The following is a 12,193-nucleotide window of genomic DNA, read 5'->3' as shown; positions in this document are numbered from 1 at the left end:
AAGGACAAGGTCCAGAAGCACCCCCCGCCCCATTGGCTCCTCCACCACCTGCGTCAGAAAATTATCTTTAACACTTTGTAGGAACCATTTGGACTGTGCGTGCCTGGCCGAGTTGCTTACCTAACAGATGTCCGGATAATCGAAATCCCCCATGAGAACCAGTGCCTGGTATTGCTATTATCTATCAGTCAGTGGCCTCAAGTAGCTTAATATTGAAATGCCTCACATTTTTATCCTCATATTTGCCATTGCCTCAATCAACTCAATTATATTTAGCAGCTAGAGAATTGGGGAAGACCATGCTTCAACTTTTAAAACCTTTTTAGAAGTGCTCTGCATAGCATTGCATTCCTTCTTTCTTTTGGTGACTGAGATAGCTAAAGGCCATTTTCAGAAGTAAAATAGGCAACCTAGAGTCCAAACCCCACTGAGAAAAAACATCACGACATTTATTTTTGACACTAGGCCTAAATTTAGACATCTATCTTTTTAAAACAGTCCTAGCCAAAAAGACAACTTGTGCAGAAACAAACACAGAAAAAAATACGCCAGTTTCCAAAACTTTGTGTAGCTTTTGGGTAATGTGAATCAGCTTCTCTTTTTTTTTTTTTTGGATCTGGAATCAAATCAAATTCAGTGGAAAGAAATGTGCAGTATTATTTATTTTGTTGCTATACTCTGCTGCCTTTGAACATGCAGTCCTCAGTAAATTCATATTTCAAGCCAAGGTTAAGAATAATGGCAAAAAATGAAATTCACTGTAGTGCTTACACAATAATGAAGAATTGTATTTCATGTTAACTAAATAAAAGTGCCTAATATCTACTAAAACGCACAACATTCAAAGCTTGCCTAAGCTGCTGAACAGACTATCCTAATAAACTATAGCATATAAAGGTCCCCTTTGGGAATATAACTCTCATAGGAACACAGAGTACAAGTACCAAACTACTCTCTTAAACAGAAAAATCAAAAGAGATAGGAATAAGTAGTTTTCTTTATTCAAACAATAGCCCCCTCACCTTTGCCTACTATTCATCAAAGAAACATTTGTATGGAGCCAAAAGGTTCTTCTGAAAGAAAGCGATTCTGAATTTTGGTAAGAACTCAGTCGCTCCTGCAACAAAATGCATCCACACCCTTTCACACAATGTATGCTTTAGCAGTTTACCTTGTCTAAAGTGGCTGGTGCAGCCCCGCTCTTCCGTTGACTGGTCTTACATGGATCTTCTCTTGCTGAGCCAGATTTATGGGGGTTAGAACTTGGTAACCCCACACCACTGCCACTTCCTTTGCAACTCCTTTGGTGCACAATGAGACGGTCTGGAAGGAAGGTCCGGCCACAATTTCCACAGGGCAGAAGCTGGGCTTGAGCACTCTGATAAGCTGCTTCATTTTCAGCTGTAAGCGTACAGGAACCACCAGTAAGGACCTCAGGTCTCCGAGGTTCTGGTCTTCTCAGATGTCTTGGTAGCTGATCATTTTCAATACGCCACTTCTCTAAGCACTGGGGTTCATGTATAGAAATGGACTGTGACCCAAATTCTCTGCCACAGATATAGCATACCCTGAAGCAAGGTCTTCTTGGTGGGATGATTGGTCGATTCAGTGGCATTCGAGACATGTTTGAAGAGTCTGACTGCTTTGATATTATTGCAGTGCCTGGCCGCCTTCTCTGGGGTCCAGCTTCTAGATGTACTTCTTCTGGCAAGATTCGGGGAATAACCCGCACATTTGATGGTGCAACCTGCTCTGAAGGCAAGAGGGCAGAGACACTAGCAGGGGTGTCTCCAGCACTTGGCAGAGTGTCACTAATTTTGTTCAGATTATTTTTATTGACATTTGCTTCCATCAAGAGTACATTTCAAGTTCTCTCTCTTCTACCCATAAAGGACTCGAGAAAGTCTATTATTCAGCATGGTCCTCCAGCTCCTAAATTCAGTTTAATGGGCTGGAATGTACTAGAGCCTTCAAAGCTAGAAAATTGCATCTAATGACTGTTTCAGTAGAGAAGGAGGGTTTCTGTGTGTTTATCTTTTGCTTTTTGGTCTTGCATGATCCTGAAACAAATTCAGTCAGTACACATTAATAAATACTATTTTTTTTTATGGTTACAACCAGTGGTTTATTACAAGGATCACTTGACTGTACTACTCCGTTACATTTTTAAATAGTAGGCATATAACATCAAATACCAACTATCCCTAATTATCACCTGAACAATGAAAATCTGAAATTCTAGACTCAGGTGGTTCAAAGCCATGAAGGAAAGGAAAGTGGAAAGGTTTGTATAAAGGGAAGTATTTGAAATACATTCGCTTTTGAGCATAATCGTTATTCTTTATTTTCAATTTCTGACAGAACTGACACAGTCTATAATTTCTAAACTACTTATATTGATAGTTAAACATAATTTTCCTGCCTCAAGAGAAATGCCCCTTAGTAGAGAGATGTTAACATCCACCTCCAAAGGGTGATTAATTAACAAGGAAAATCTTCCCAGTCTGCAGGTTGCAGCAAGTGACAAGGCCCCTTTACTCAGCACTTGTGAGGTACTATCTCAAGTGTTGGATCTCCCAGTACAAGAGAGATATTAACAAAATGGAGCGCGTTTGTCTGTAAGGTCTACTGAGATGATGTGGGGACTAAAGCACATGACATATGACAAGAAGCTGGGGACACTGCGCTTGTCTAGTCCCAAGAAGACAGCCAAACGTATTTCAGTTTTTCAGTTTGCAGTCTATCTCTACATACAGGCAAGTTTGTGTTGTGTCACTTAAACATTCACTTCTCACAGAGACAACATTTTGGGCTTATCCTCCAAGGATCAGAAAATAAAATTCAGACTGTAAGCACATTACTGCAGGGGTTATTCTTCTATTGCAAGAATACAGAATAATTAGCAGACTAGCTTCTAGTCACCAGCATGGAAGTGATTGCATGGATGGGTCACCGTTGTCTATCGATAACACAAGAAATAGCTGATTGTTTCTTCTTCTGCCACCAAGGGTAAGGTCAAGGCACAATAGTCTGAGGTGGCATCTCTTTCACTTAAGAATCCCCTTGCAAATACTCTAAACTCGATCTCAACCACTCTAACGTCTTCAGGGTTTCCTAACTCCCAAACTTATCTACCCAGAAATCCCACGGACCCATTTCAGGTAACTGATCAACCTGGATCTCCCCTGAGCTGCTCTTTTGTTGTATCAACCACGGGAGACTTTGCTCCCACTCAACAGCCTTTTCACTTTTATCACTCCCTGGTCTGAACAGAGGGGATGAATTTTCCTGCACTCTAGGATGAGGACACAGTTTTGCCATTACCCTTGAGATGACAAACTTTGTCTACACCACTGAGAAGCCCTGAGTCAGTTCTAGCCTCCAATAAATTCTCGGGGATAGATTAAGGACATAGGCAACAGTGGAAAAAAAAAAAAGAGTTGCCAACAGGTTCACGATTTGCCAGGTGTACAAAGATGTTTAGACTGCTGCATCCACACTGCTTGATTAAATATTCACAAGGTTCCATATTCCAGGGACACTTGTCACACTTTCTCATTTTAAAAAATCTCCTCAGATATGTTTGTACACAAATTGGAAGATGTGAGGATCGTCAGAGCCAGTCTGTGGTTTGTACTGGAATGCATCTCTGTGAAAAAGTATTTTGCAGCTAGCTCCTAAAAATAAAATTCCTGAGGGACAGTGTACTTAGCGCTCGGAGTTAACACCTCCTCTCACATTTTATTAGGTAACTGCAGTCTGTGGAACAATATAGTAAACTACAAGGCTGTGCCATCCCCTTGTGTCTGAAGCTATCAGACATTCATATAATACACTCATATATAATATATATATTCATATATAGTACATTCATATAACATATGTATGTTAAAGGACACACAAAACTATAGCACTGAAATTTTTAACTCAGGTATCAAAAAACGTTTTTGTTTGGTGCCTACACAGTGTATAGTTGTAAAACATCCAATGGAAAAGCATGCTAAAAACAAAGAGACAAAGGTTACAAGCAGTTTGGACAGGAACAATTAACAATACGCAGGCAGCTAACTGACTCCAAATTGGTGCAGCCACATTTTAATGAAATAATTTTTGCCCCTACCAACAATGTTGCCTTAATGCAAAAACTTTGTTAGGTAACTGTGTAGAAAATATTACTAAAGTACCACCAATGTCAAAGCTTTTCCCTTGTTTTCCTTTTAGAAGGTCTACATTTTCTGATCTTAACTTTAAAGAAAGCCAACCACTTTGTACCACAAATTTGCAAGAGTTTGCCCATTTCAGTGAGGTAGCGTACATGATTCAGTTAGGTGAGTGGTTCGAGTGTGTGAGGTTTAAATTTGCAAACTAGCCCAGAGGCTACCCTACTGTAAGGCCCTTTCAAAGACTGGGAGAGTTTCCAGGGAGGGTGGCCTGTTGGATGAATCCAAGTTGGGAATTAGCCAAGCTCTTTAGGAGGATGAAGGGAATGGAGAGCCAGAGAAACATTAAAGGGTCATGAAGGCAGGGGAGATAAGGGTTATTGGAGGGTCACAGGAAGGGAGCATCAGAAAGTCCAGCTACACTTAGGGAACTTCTGAACTTCGCAAGATTAACGCTCGCAACTACATGTCCTATTTATTGATTTATCCCAGAAAATTTTCTGCTACCTGAGAGGATTCTTAAAGGAACAGTGGACATCGATCTGACTGCCGCATGAAGAATGTTAGGTGACTAAATCTATTAAAATTAAGAATGAATCAGTCAATAAAAGATGCTATAAAGAACCTATTAACAATATACCCTATTGTTGGATTTCCAAGCTTGCTATTGTAAATACTTCATAACAGAATTATGCTTCCTTGTGGGGATTACACCATTTGGTCTACATTTATTGCTGCCAAGTTGACCGTTATTATTTGGAAAGTTCCTATAAATTCAGTGTAATGAAAAGGCATATGAGCTGTTCAGATCTTATTTTCTCAAGCTCAGTAATTAAGATGTGGAAGTAAAACAGGTTTTGGATTTAAAATTTCTTTTCAAAACAAAACTTTGTTGTTTTTTTTTCTTATAAAAATGTTATGATATTATTTAATAAAGTGGGAAGGTACAGTTGATCATTGCATATAGTTTTTGGAAAATATTCATCTCCTCTACAGTTCCACTGAGTACCATACTTAAAAAATACCTCATGAACTGCAATGACAGGGCACGTTCCACTGATGGATGACATCGATTTAATTAAAAGGAACTGAAATGCAACTGCTAGTTCAACATCAGGCTGGGAGCCTCACTTTACCCAGAAGAGAACAGAATGATAAGAGTGCAAATAGTTCAGTACATCTCTTATCTTCTTGTCCTGCGTTTTTAAGCTTATCCTAACCAGAAAGCACAGCAATAGCATTATTATCCAGGCTGTAGTAATGCTGCTTTCTCTTAGCTGCCATGTGTGATTCAACCTACACAGGCAAATGGAAACTCCTACCCTGAAATGGCCTTCTTTATGTCTTCTTTCACATCAGTGTTGGAACTTGGAAGCAAAGTTGACACATACGTTTCCTATTTCCTGTATGCAGCCTGTTCCTGAAGAGTGACCCACTCTGTTTTTCATCTCTCTTGATTCTCTCATGTAAACAATTCCTCAAAACCCATTATAAGGTCATTTTATAAGGCTGGATTCCTTAACTGAATTGAACAAAACATACTTGTGCTAGCTGGGGGATTAAATTGGCTGTTTCCAATGAATCCTCAACACTACTGCTTTTGACTTAGCAAGAATTCCACATGGAGACCTCCCAGATGAAAAGAAGAGTTTACCTTGTGGAAGAACACATTGCATAAAGCCTCCTGCTGCCAGAACACAACCATGTTTATTCACTGGACAAAATATAGAAATAGCTGTGATAATCTGGGGAACCTGTTTATGTGCAGCTTACAAATACTGACCGACAGCATGGCTTCTCCTTGTGCAGCTGTATCTGACTATAAGATCCACTTAAACTACACAGCTGGCTTACCGTCATTGTTCCCCTTTGCCAGCACAGAAAGGGACAAGCTAAATCCAGATAAACACAGAGCTTAAAAAAAAAAAAAAAAAAAAAAATGTCACGGAGCTTTCAAGCTCATACATCTCAAAGAAAATACCCCTTGGACATGTTTGACTCACTCTAAAGGCAGAACCAATTTTCATGTTTTGAGTTAGGAGGGAGGACCATAAGCAAGCAGTATAAATAGTGGGAACAACTGATTCCTTTACTGTTTTTAAAACAGTGCTTGATAAGCTATGAAAAGGATTTATATAATGTGATGTTTGAGGTGGTAGTGGCTTACATGCAGGAAGCTCTTTGGAGAGGTCATCTGTAATTGCAGAGTGCTTACAAAATTAGGACCCACATAACGGAGTTATGAGAATGTCTTTGTGGGTTGCTCTGCCTGAGGAAGTGTATGACAGGTCACAATGATGCGTTAAATTAAGGGGGAAACATATGGTTCCAAAATGGTAGCATCCAAATACAACAGCCTGGTAGAAGTCCAGATATGGATCAATCTGTCAGTGTCAAAAAAAAAAAAGAACAAATTAATTTTTGCTTGAAAGAAGATACTGGTTAATCCAGGATCTTGAACACAAGAGTTGTGTAAGCCCTTAATAATTCAAGACCCCACTTCACTATAAGGCAACTTTCCCTTTGTTTGCCTTCAGTACCACATTTAGTCTTGTCTACTTATGCTGCCTGTTCCTATTTCAGTGCTTGAAGTTACAAGCTTTCTGTTTGTGACTTCACATCTGTTGTTGAGTGGATTACTTAATAAAGGTGATTTAGGTAAACTGAAGCTAATTCACAAGAATTCTAAAAGAAAAGTTATTTGTTTTTTAATACCTAGCTTTACCGCTACAGAAATTATAAATGTCATAAATGGCTTTAAATGAGAAACAACAAGCAACAATTTATTGTACTACAGTAGTGTCCAGAGATCCTGCTTTCTCAGTCTGGGCTGGACTACGTAAAAAGACAAAGAAGAACAACTCAGACAAAGAGGGCAAAAGGTAGAGAAGGACAGATATGAAATGGTTCACTTAGCATAACTCAAGTCAAAAGGAGAAGGAGATGAACATAGGTTTTCTAGGGCCTCAACACTAAATCAGTCTGGTCATAGGGTTCCTGAGTCTGATACCTACATTTGTAGTCAAGGTAAGATATTTCTTCTTTTTCTTCTATTTATGGGTTTTCATTACATTTACATATAAAAGAGGCATCAGAAAGGACCTAACTGACATCCTGTGTTGAGTATCAGAAATCCTTGCTTGAGGCTCTCTTTCCAAATAAAATGCTTTCTGTGAGGCTTCCCATTATTCTTTAAGGGAAATCATGTTGAATTAAATAAACATCTTCAGCTGTATTTTTTTTGTCCTGAATGTTGTTTTGTATTGCTCAATTATAAATCATTTTAGAAATCTGTTAAAACAAAACACTGAAATATAAATTGGACAAAAATATTGGATAATTTGCACTATCTCACTGTTGGATCTGTTTTTCACTGAAAGATAAAAGGAAAAAGAAACAAAACATTTTTATGTTTCCAACAATATTTTTAGCGAATTAACTACATATTAAAACCCTCACATTTTTCCAGCTCGGCGCTGCATTTTGTACATGGTTCCTGGCTGGAAGAGTCTCCTCTGATTAGTCCTAGGCACCAATCTTTTCCTTCACTCATGTGAAAAGGACAATCTATTATGTGGTTAAACATTATTAAAGACCACAAGACCACGGAGACATAAGAAATACACAGTTTTCTATGTCAGCTTGTTTTATCTTGTCATAGATGAGAACAACCCATTTCTATGCATCCTTCAACCTCAAGAAATGTTTTGAAAGCTCTGAACGCACGAATATTGGCATGTACCCCCATTTCTGGCAGCTTCATGACACTGTTAGTCTGTAAATCTAACATTGCAGCACTCTGGCTTAAATGCCTTATGAGTAATGCATACTTAGAAACATCCAGACATGAAGATTGTTCCATCGGAGCATCAGCTGCACGTATAGCTGTACCCTCTCCCCAGTACTATCAGAGGCTGGTGGTTACATCTCTAAACGTGGATGCAGCCAGATGATGGACAAGGCAAGAATGCTCAGAAACAAAAAATACCAGGCTGAAAAGCCACAGTTTCCTGATGCATACAAACAAGCTAGAACTGACTGAGAATTTTCTGACAAACTTTGTCTCCACAGTTAGAAGTGTTATTTAGAAAAAATGAAAACTTTCTTCAAAAATGTACCTACATCAACTACAGCACAGTAAGAACAAAATCAGGTCGTGTGTGTGTGTGTGTGTGTAAAGGTTCATTAAGACATAAGAGAAGGAAAATACATAACCTTGAAGCTTCTATATGATTCATATAAAGAACTAATTAAGGTGTTGGCCATGATGGGCTAACTAGTCAACTTGGTTGACACTCAACCTAGTTAAGGATTTTTGTTTTTTTCCTCTGACCTGTTAAAGTGCCTATATCTTTCTTTGGATCTGATTCGCTTCCTACTTAAACTTTTACATGTCAATCCAAAATTCACTAATGTCCATAGCAGTTATTGTTTACTTGGCATTTGAGGACACCCTATGTATAATTATGCTGTAATTAGGTTTGTTTTATTTAATTAACTTCATTTGATTTAAGTTTATGACTGTGTTGCCAGAGAAAACTGGAGACTGGTTCTAGAGACCCAACAATTCTTCTGCATTACTATGTCCTCCTCTGCCAAATGTAAGGAAGAATTCCTTTGATTTAACAGAAATTGTAACCTTATAATGACACATTATGACTATTAATAGTTAAAATAGGTGGAAAATTTAAAACATTTTCGGTTGAAAAATGTAATATGTCATTAATTTCAAAATTAAAAATTCTGGAACAGCTCCAGCAATGCCATTGTCTCTCAGATTTCCTTCATGCTCTACAGCCAAAGTTCTTGCTTTTCGTAAGTAAAGTTACATTTTACTTAGTGATGTTTTATAACTGTTTAAGGTGAAGATTATCCTAGTTTCACTCATGTACAACTATTTAATGCACTCGCCTCACTTTTTAAATCAATAATGTTATCCTGACTGCACATTTACTCTTGTGCAAAAATGAGAAAGTAGAAAAATGTATCAGCATAGACACATACTCCCAGTTTGGGTGACAGTGAGGATACCAATCATCACTGTCTTAACCAGCATCAACTGCTGCAAAAGGTCTGTGATATTTAGCACCATTCAAACTGCAGAGGGCATCTTAGATATCCATAAAATACGGAACAGGCTATGCATGTTTATCCTCTCCACAGCACAGGAGTGTGAGAGCAAGCAGACATTGAAGCAAGTAAGTTTACACAGCTCAAAGTGAGCTACATGCACTTCCTAGCACAGGTGTCTCTGTTTACCACCTCTGTCTTTGAGACTAAAATGTGCAGAATCTGGCTTACTTCTAGAGATTTTGATGGTGAATGTGCCTGCACAGTGGGCACTTTGTGTGACAATTTCAGGAAAGTAGGCTGACCTGACAGGGGAAAAAACTAATGGACGGATAAATGCAAAATAGATAATAAATCTATTTGATACAAAAACAGAAGCTAGGCATGTCACCTTGTATAAACTGACCCAAGTCAGTGGAAATAATAATCACAGAACCATAGAATATCCTGAGTTGGAAGGGACCCACAAGGATCATAGAGTCTAACTCCTGGGTCCCCAAAGGACCACACAAAAATCAGACCCTACGTCTGAGAGCGTTGTCCAAACACTCCTTGAACTCTGCCAGGCTCGGTGCCGTGCCCACATCCCTGGGCAGCCTATCCCAGTGCCCGACCACCCTCTGGGTGCAGAACCTTTCCCTAACACCCAGCCTGACCCTCCCCTGTCCCAGCCCCATGCCGTTCCCTCGGGTCCTGTCGCTGTCCCCAGAGAGCAGAGCTCAGCGCCTGCCCCTCCGCTCCCCTCGTGAGGGAGCTGCAGGCCGCCATGAGGCCTCCCCTCAGCCTGCTCTGCTCGGGGCTGAGCAAACCAAGGGACCTCAGCTGCTCCTCATATGTCTTCCCCTCTAGACCCTTCACCAGCTTCATAGCCCTCCTTTGGACACTCTCTAACAGCTTTATATCCTTTTTTTAATGTTGTGTCCAAACCACACACAGTGCTTGAGGTGAGGCCACACCAGCACAGAGCAGAGCGGAACAATCCCTTCCTCCAGCCATGTGGCAGTGCTGTGCCTGATGCAGGATAACAATTTGCATGCGCTGAGAGCCTGGCACTAGAAGTTTTAAGTGATTCAGAGCAGGAAATATAGTTCCCTCAATAATCTGCCCTGCCACAGTTAAATTGTTCAGGATAAAATAAGGGGAAAACGTTCTCATCTTTTACAGAGTAAATCTACCGTAACCATTTTGCAACAGAAACTGCTGCTAATAACAGGTGACTTTATAACAAAGGTTTTTGCTGCCTTTATATGGACAGTATATTCAGCTAGATAATCTGATTACCATGGCAATTCCTATGCCCTGTAAGATACACCAGCTATTAAAAGTAGTATAAAAATACACAGCAGATCTATCATGAGACTGGAGGGCATTACAGCATAAGGCTGATGATGGCTACTGGTAGCACAACTTTCATTTTTGAGGGTTCTCTTGGTAATGAATCTTAAAAACATCATTCTTTTACTTTTTTTTTTTCCTCAAGAACAGATCATCAGTGTTTTTTTAATTGGCATGAGAGACCATGGCTGATAAACAATAGTTCTTAACTGGTCTTAACTGGTTGCACTGGCTTTGGTGATTCTGTAGTTTGTTATGTTTAACAGTGGTCTTTTTCTCAATTTATATTTGAAGCTGTTGTTTATGTATCTGTTTACACTGTGTCATCTTTGTTATTCTTTATATAAAAGCCTTTTTAAATTCCAAGAGCCAATAGAAAAAGCATATGGAGAAGAAACCATGAAGAGGCCCATGGTGGAGCAAGCTGTCCCCCCTGCAGCCCGTGGGTCCTTCAGTGGAGCAGATCTCGAGGAGCCCATGGTAAAGCAGTCTCTCCCCGACTGACCATGGGGGAGCAGCAGAGAGAAACTGCTGTGCCCTGGCCACAGCTCTCGTTCCCCATTCCACTGCACTGCTTGGTGTGGGAGAGGAGACAGAAACATAGGGAATGAAGCTGAGCCTGGGAAGAAGGATGGGGGGATGATGGGTTTAGTTTTGTTTCTCACTATCCTACTCTGTAAATAAACTGATCTTCCCCAAGTCAAGTCTGTTTTGCCTATGGTGGTAACTGGTGAGCAATCTCCACGTCCTATCTCAACCTATGATTTTTTTCATTGTATTTTCTCCCTGTGCTGTGGAGAAGGGGGAGAGACAGAGTAGCCGAGTGGGCACCTGGCAGCCAGCAGAGCCCAACCCACCGCACTGTGTAACCATAACTGCACCTGGCTAGGACCAGAGCTTACTGCTGCAGAGCCATGTCTTCGGGAACTGAGTAAACAGAGAATTCAATTTAAATTAAATAACTTTCTGGTGAAGTCAATGGCGTTGAGTTATAATAGGAGCCATCAGCTCAACGAGTGTATCTTAAGAAATTCTGTGAACATCAGCTTCAGAAAAAAAGAAAAAAAAAAAAACAACTTGGAAATGAAAGCAAAGCTTTCTGATTTACTTATGCTTTTCAAGACCAAAAAAAAAAAAAAAAAGAAAGACTTTGAAGCCCCCCCCAGCCCCTGTTAGCCGGGTGCCCCACCGCGCGCCCCCCCCCCGCCCGCCGCCCCGTTTTACCTCCCCGCCCGCCCCGTGCCGGGGAGCGGGACGTGCGATGGCGCCCACGGCCCCGCCGTTGCCACGGCAACGGGTCAACACATGCAAAATTCGGCCGGCTCCACGGGCGTCGATTGGCCGGCAGCGTTCTGCGGTCACGGAAAGGGGACGGAGCCTGGCGAAAGGCGGGACCGGCAACGGCGGGACCCGGGGCTCGGCTGAGGCGCGAAGGGCGGCCCCGGCCCCGGCCCCGGCCCCGGCCCCGGCCCCGGCCCCGGCCCCCGCCCCCGCCCCGGCCCCCTGCCAAGACAAAGGGAAAGGGAAAAGGAAAGGGAAGAGGAGGACGTTTTGGTCATTTTGACACCTGTAATTTGTTCCGTGGTAGATTTGCCTGCCAGGGACTGTGTCCATGGCCAGGGACTTCT

At 41.0% G+C, this 12,193-nt stretch overlaps 1 protein-coding gene across 2 annotated transcripts in view; it reads right to left on the bottom strand.

The window, feature by feature from the left end:
* Positions 1-11,937, bottom strand: part of ZNF475 (zinc finger protein 475) — a 29,005-nt gene extending 17,068 nt beyond the window's left edge. The window contains exons 1-3 of one of the 2 annotated variants that reach the window (XM_066988229.1): positions 11,790-11,825; positions 6,328-6,544; positions 1,172-2,060 (exon numbers count right to left, since the gene is read on the bottom strand). In XM_066988229.1, the coding sequence (XP_066844330.1) occupies positions 1,172-1,852 (681 nt within the window). In that variant the 5' untranslated portion in view covers positions 1,853-2,060; positions 6,328-6,544; positions 11,790-11,825. Of the gene's footprint in view, positions 1-1,171; positions 2,061-6,327; positions 6,545-11,789 lie in introns of both variants that reach the window. The other variant, XM_066988228.1, reaches the window with a different exon arrangement.
* Positions 11,938-12,193: the final 256 nt, after the last annotated feature.

This window comes from Anser cygnoides, chromosome Z, assembly GCF_040182565.1.
Source record: "Anser cygnoides isolate HZ-2024a breed goose chromosome Z, Taihu_goose_T2T_genome, whole genome shotgun sequence".
NCBI lineage: Eukaryota > Metazoa > Chordata > Aves > Anseriformes > Anatidae > Anser > Anser cygnoides.
Note: the sequence above shows the minus strand (reverse complement) of the source record. Positions and strands in the feature narration are given on the sequence as shown.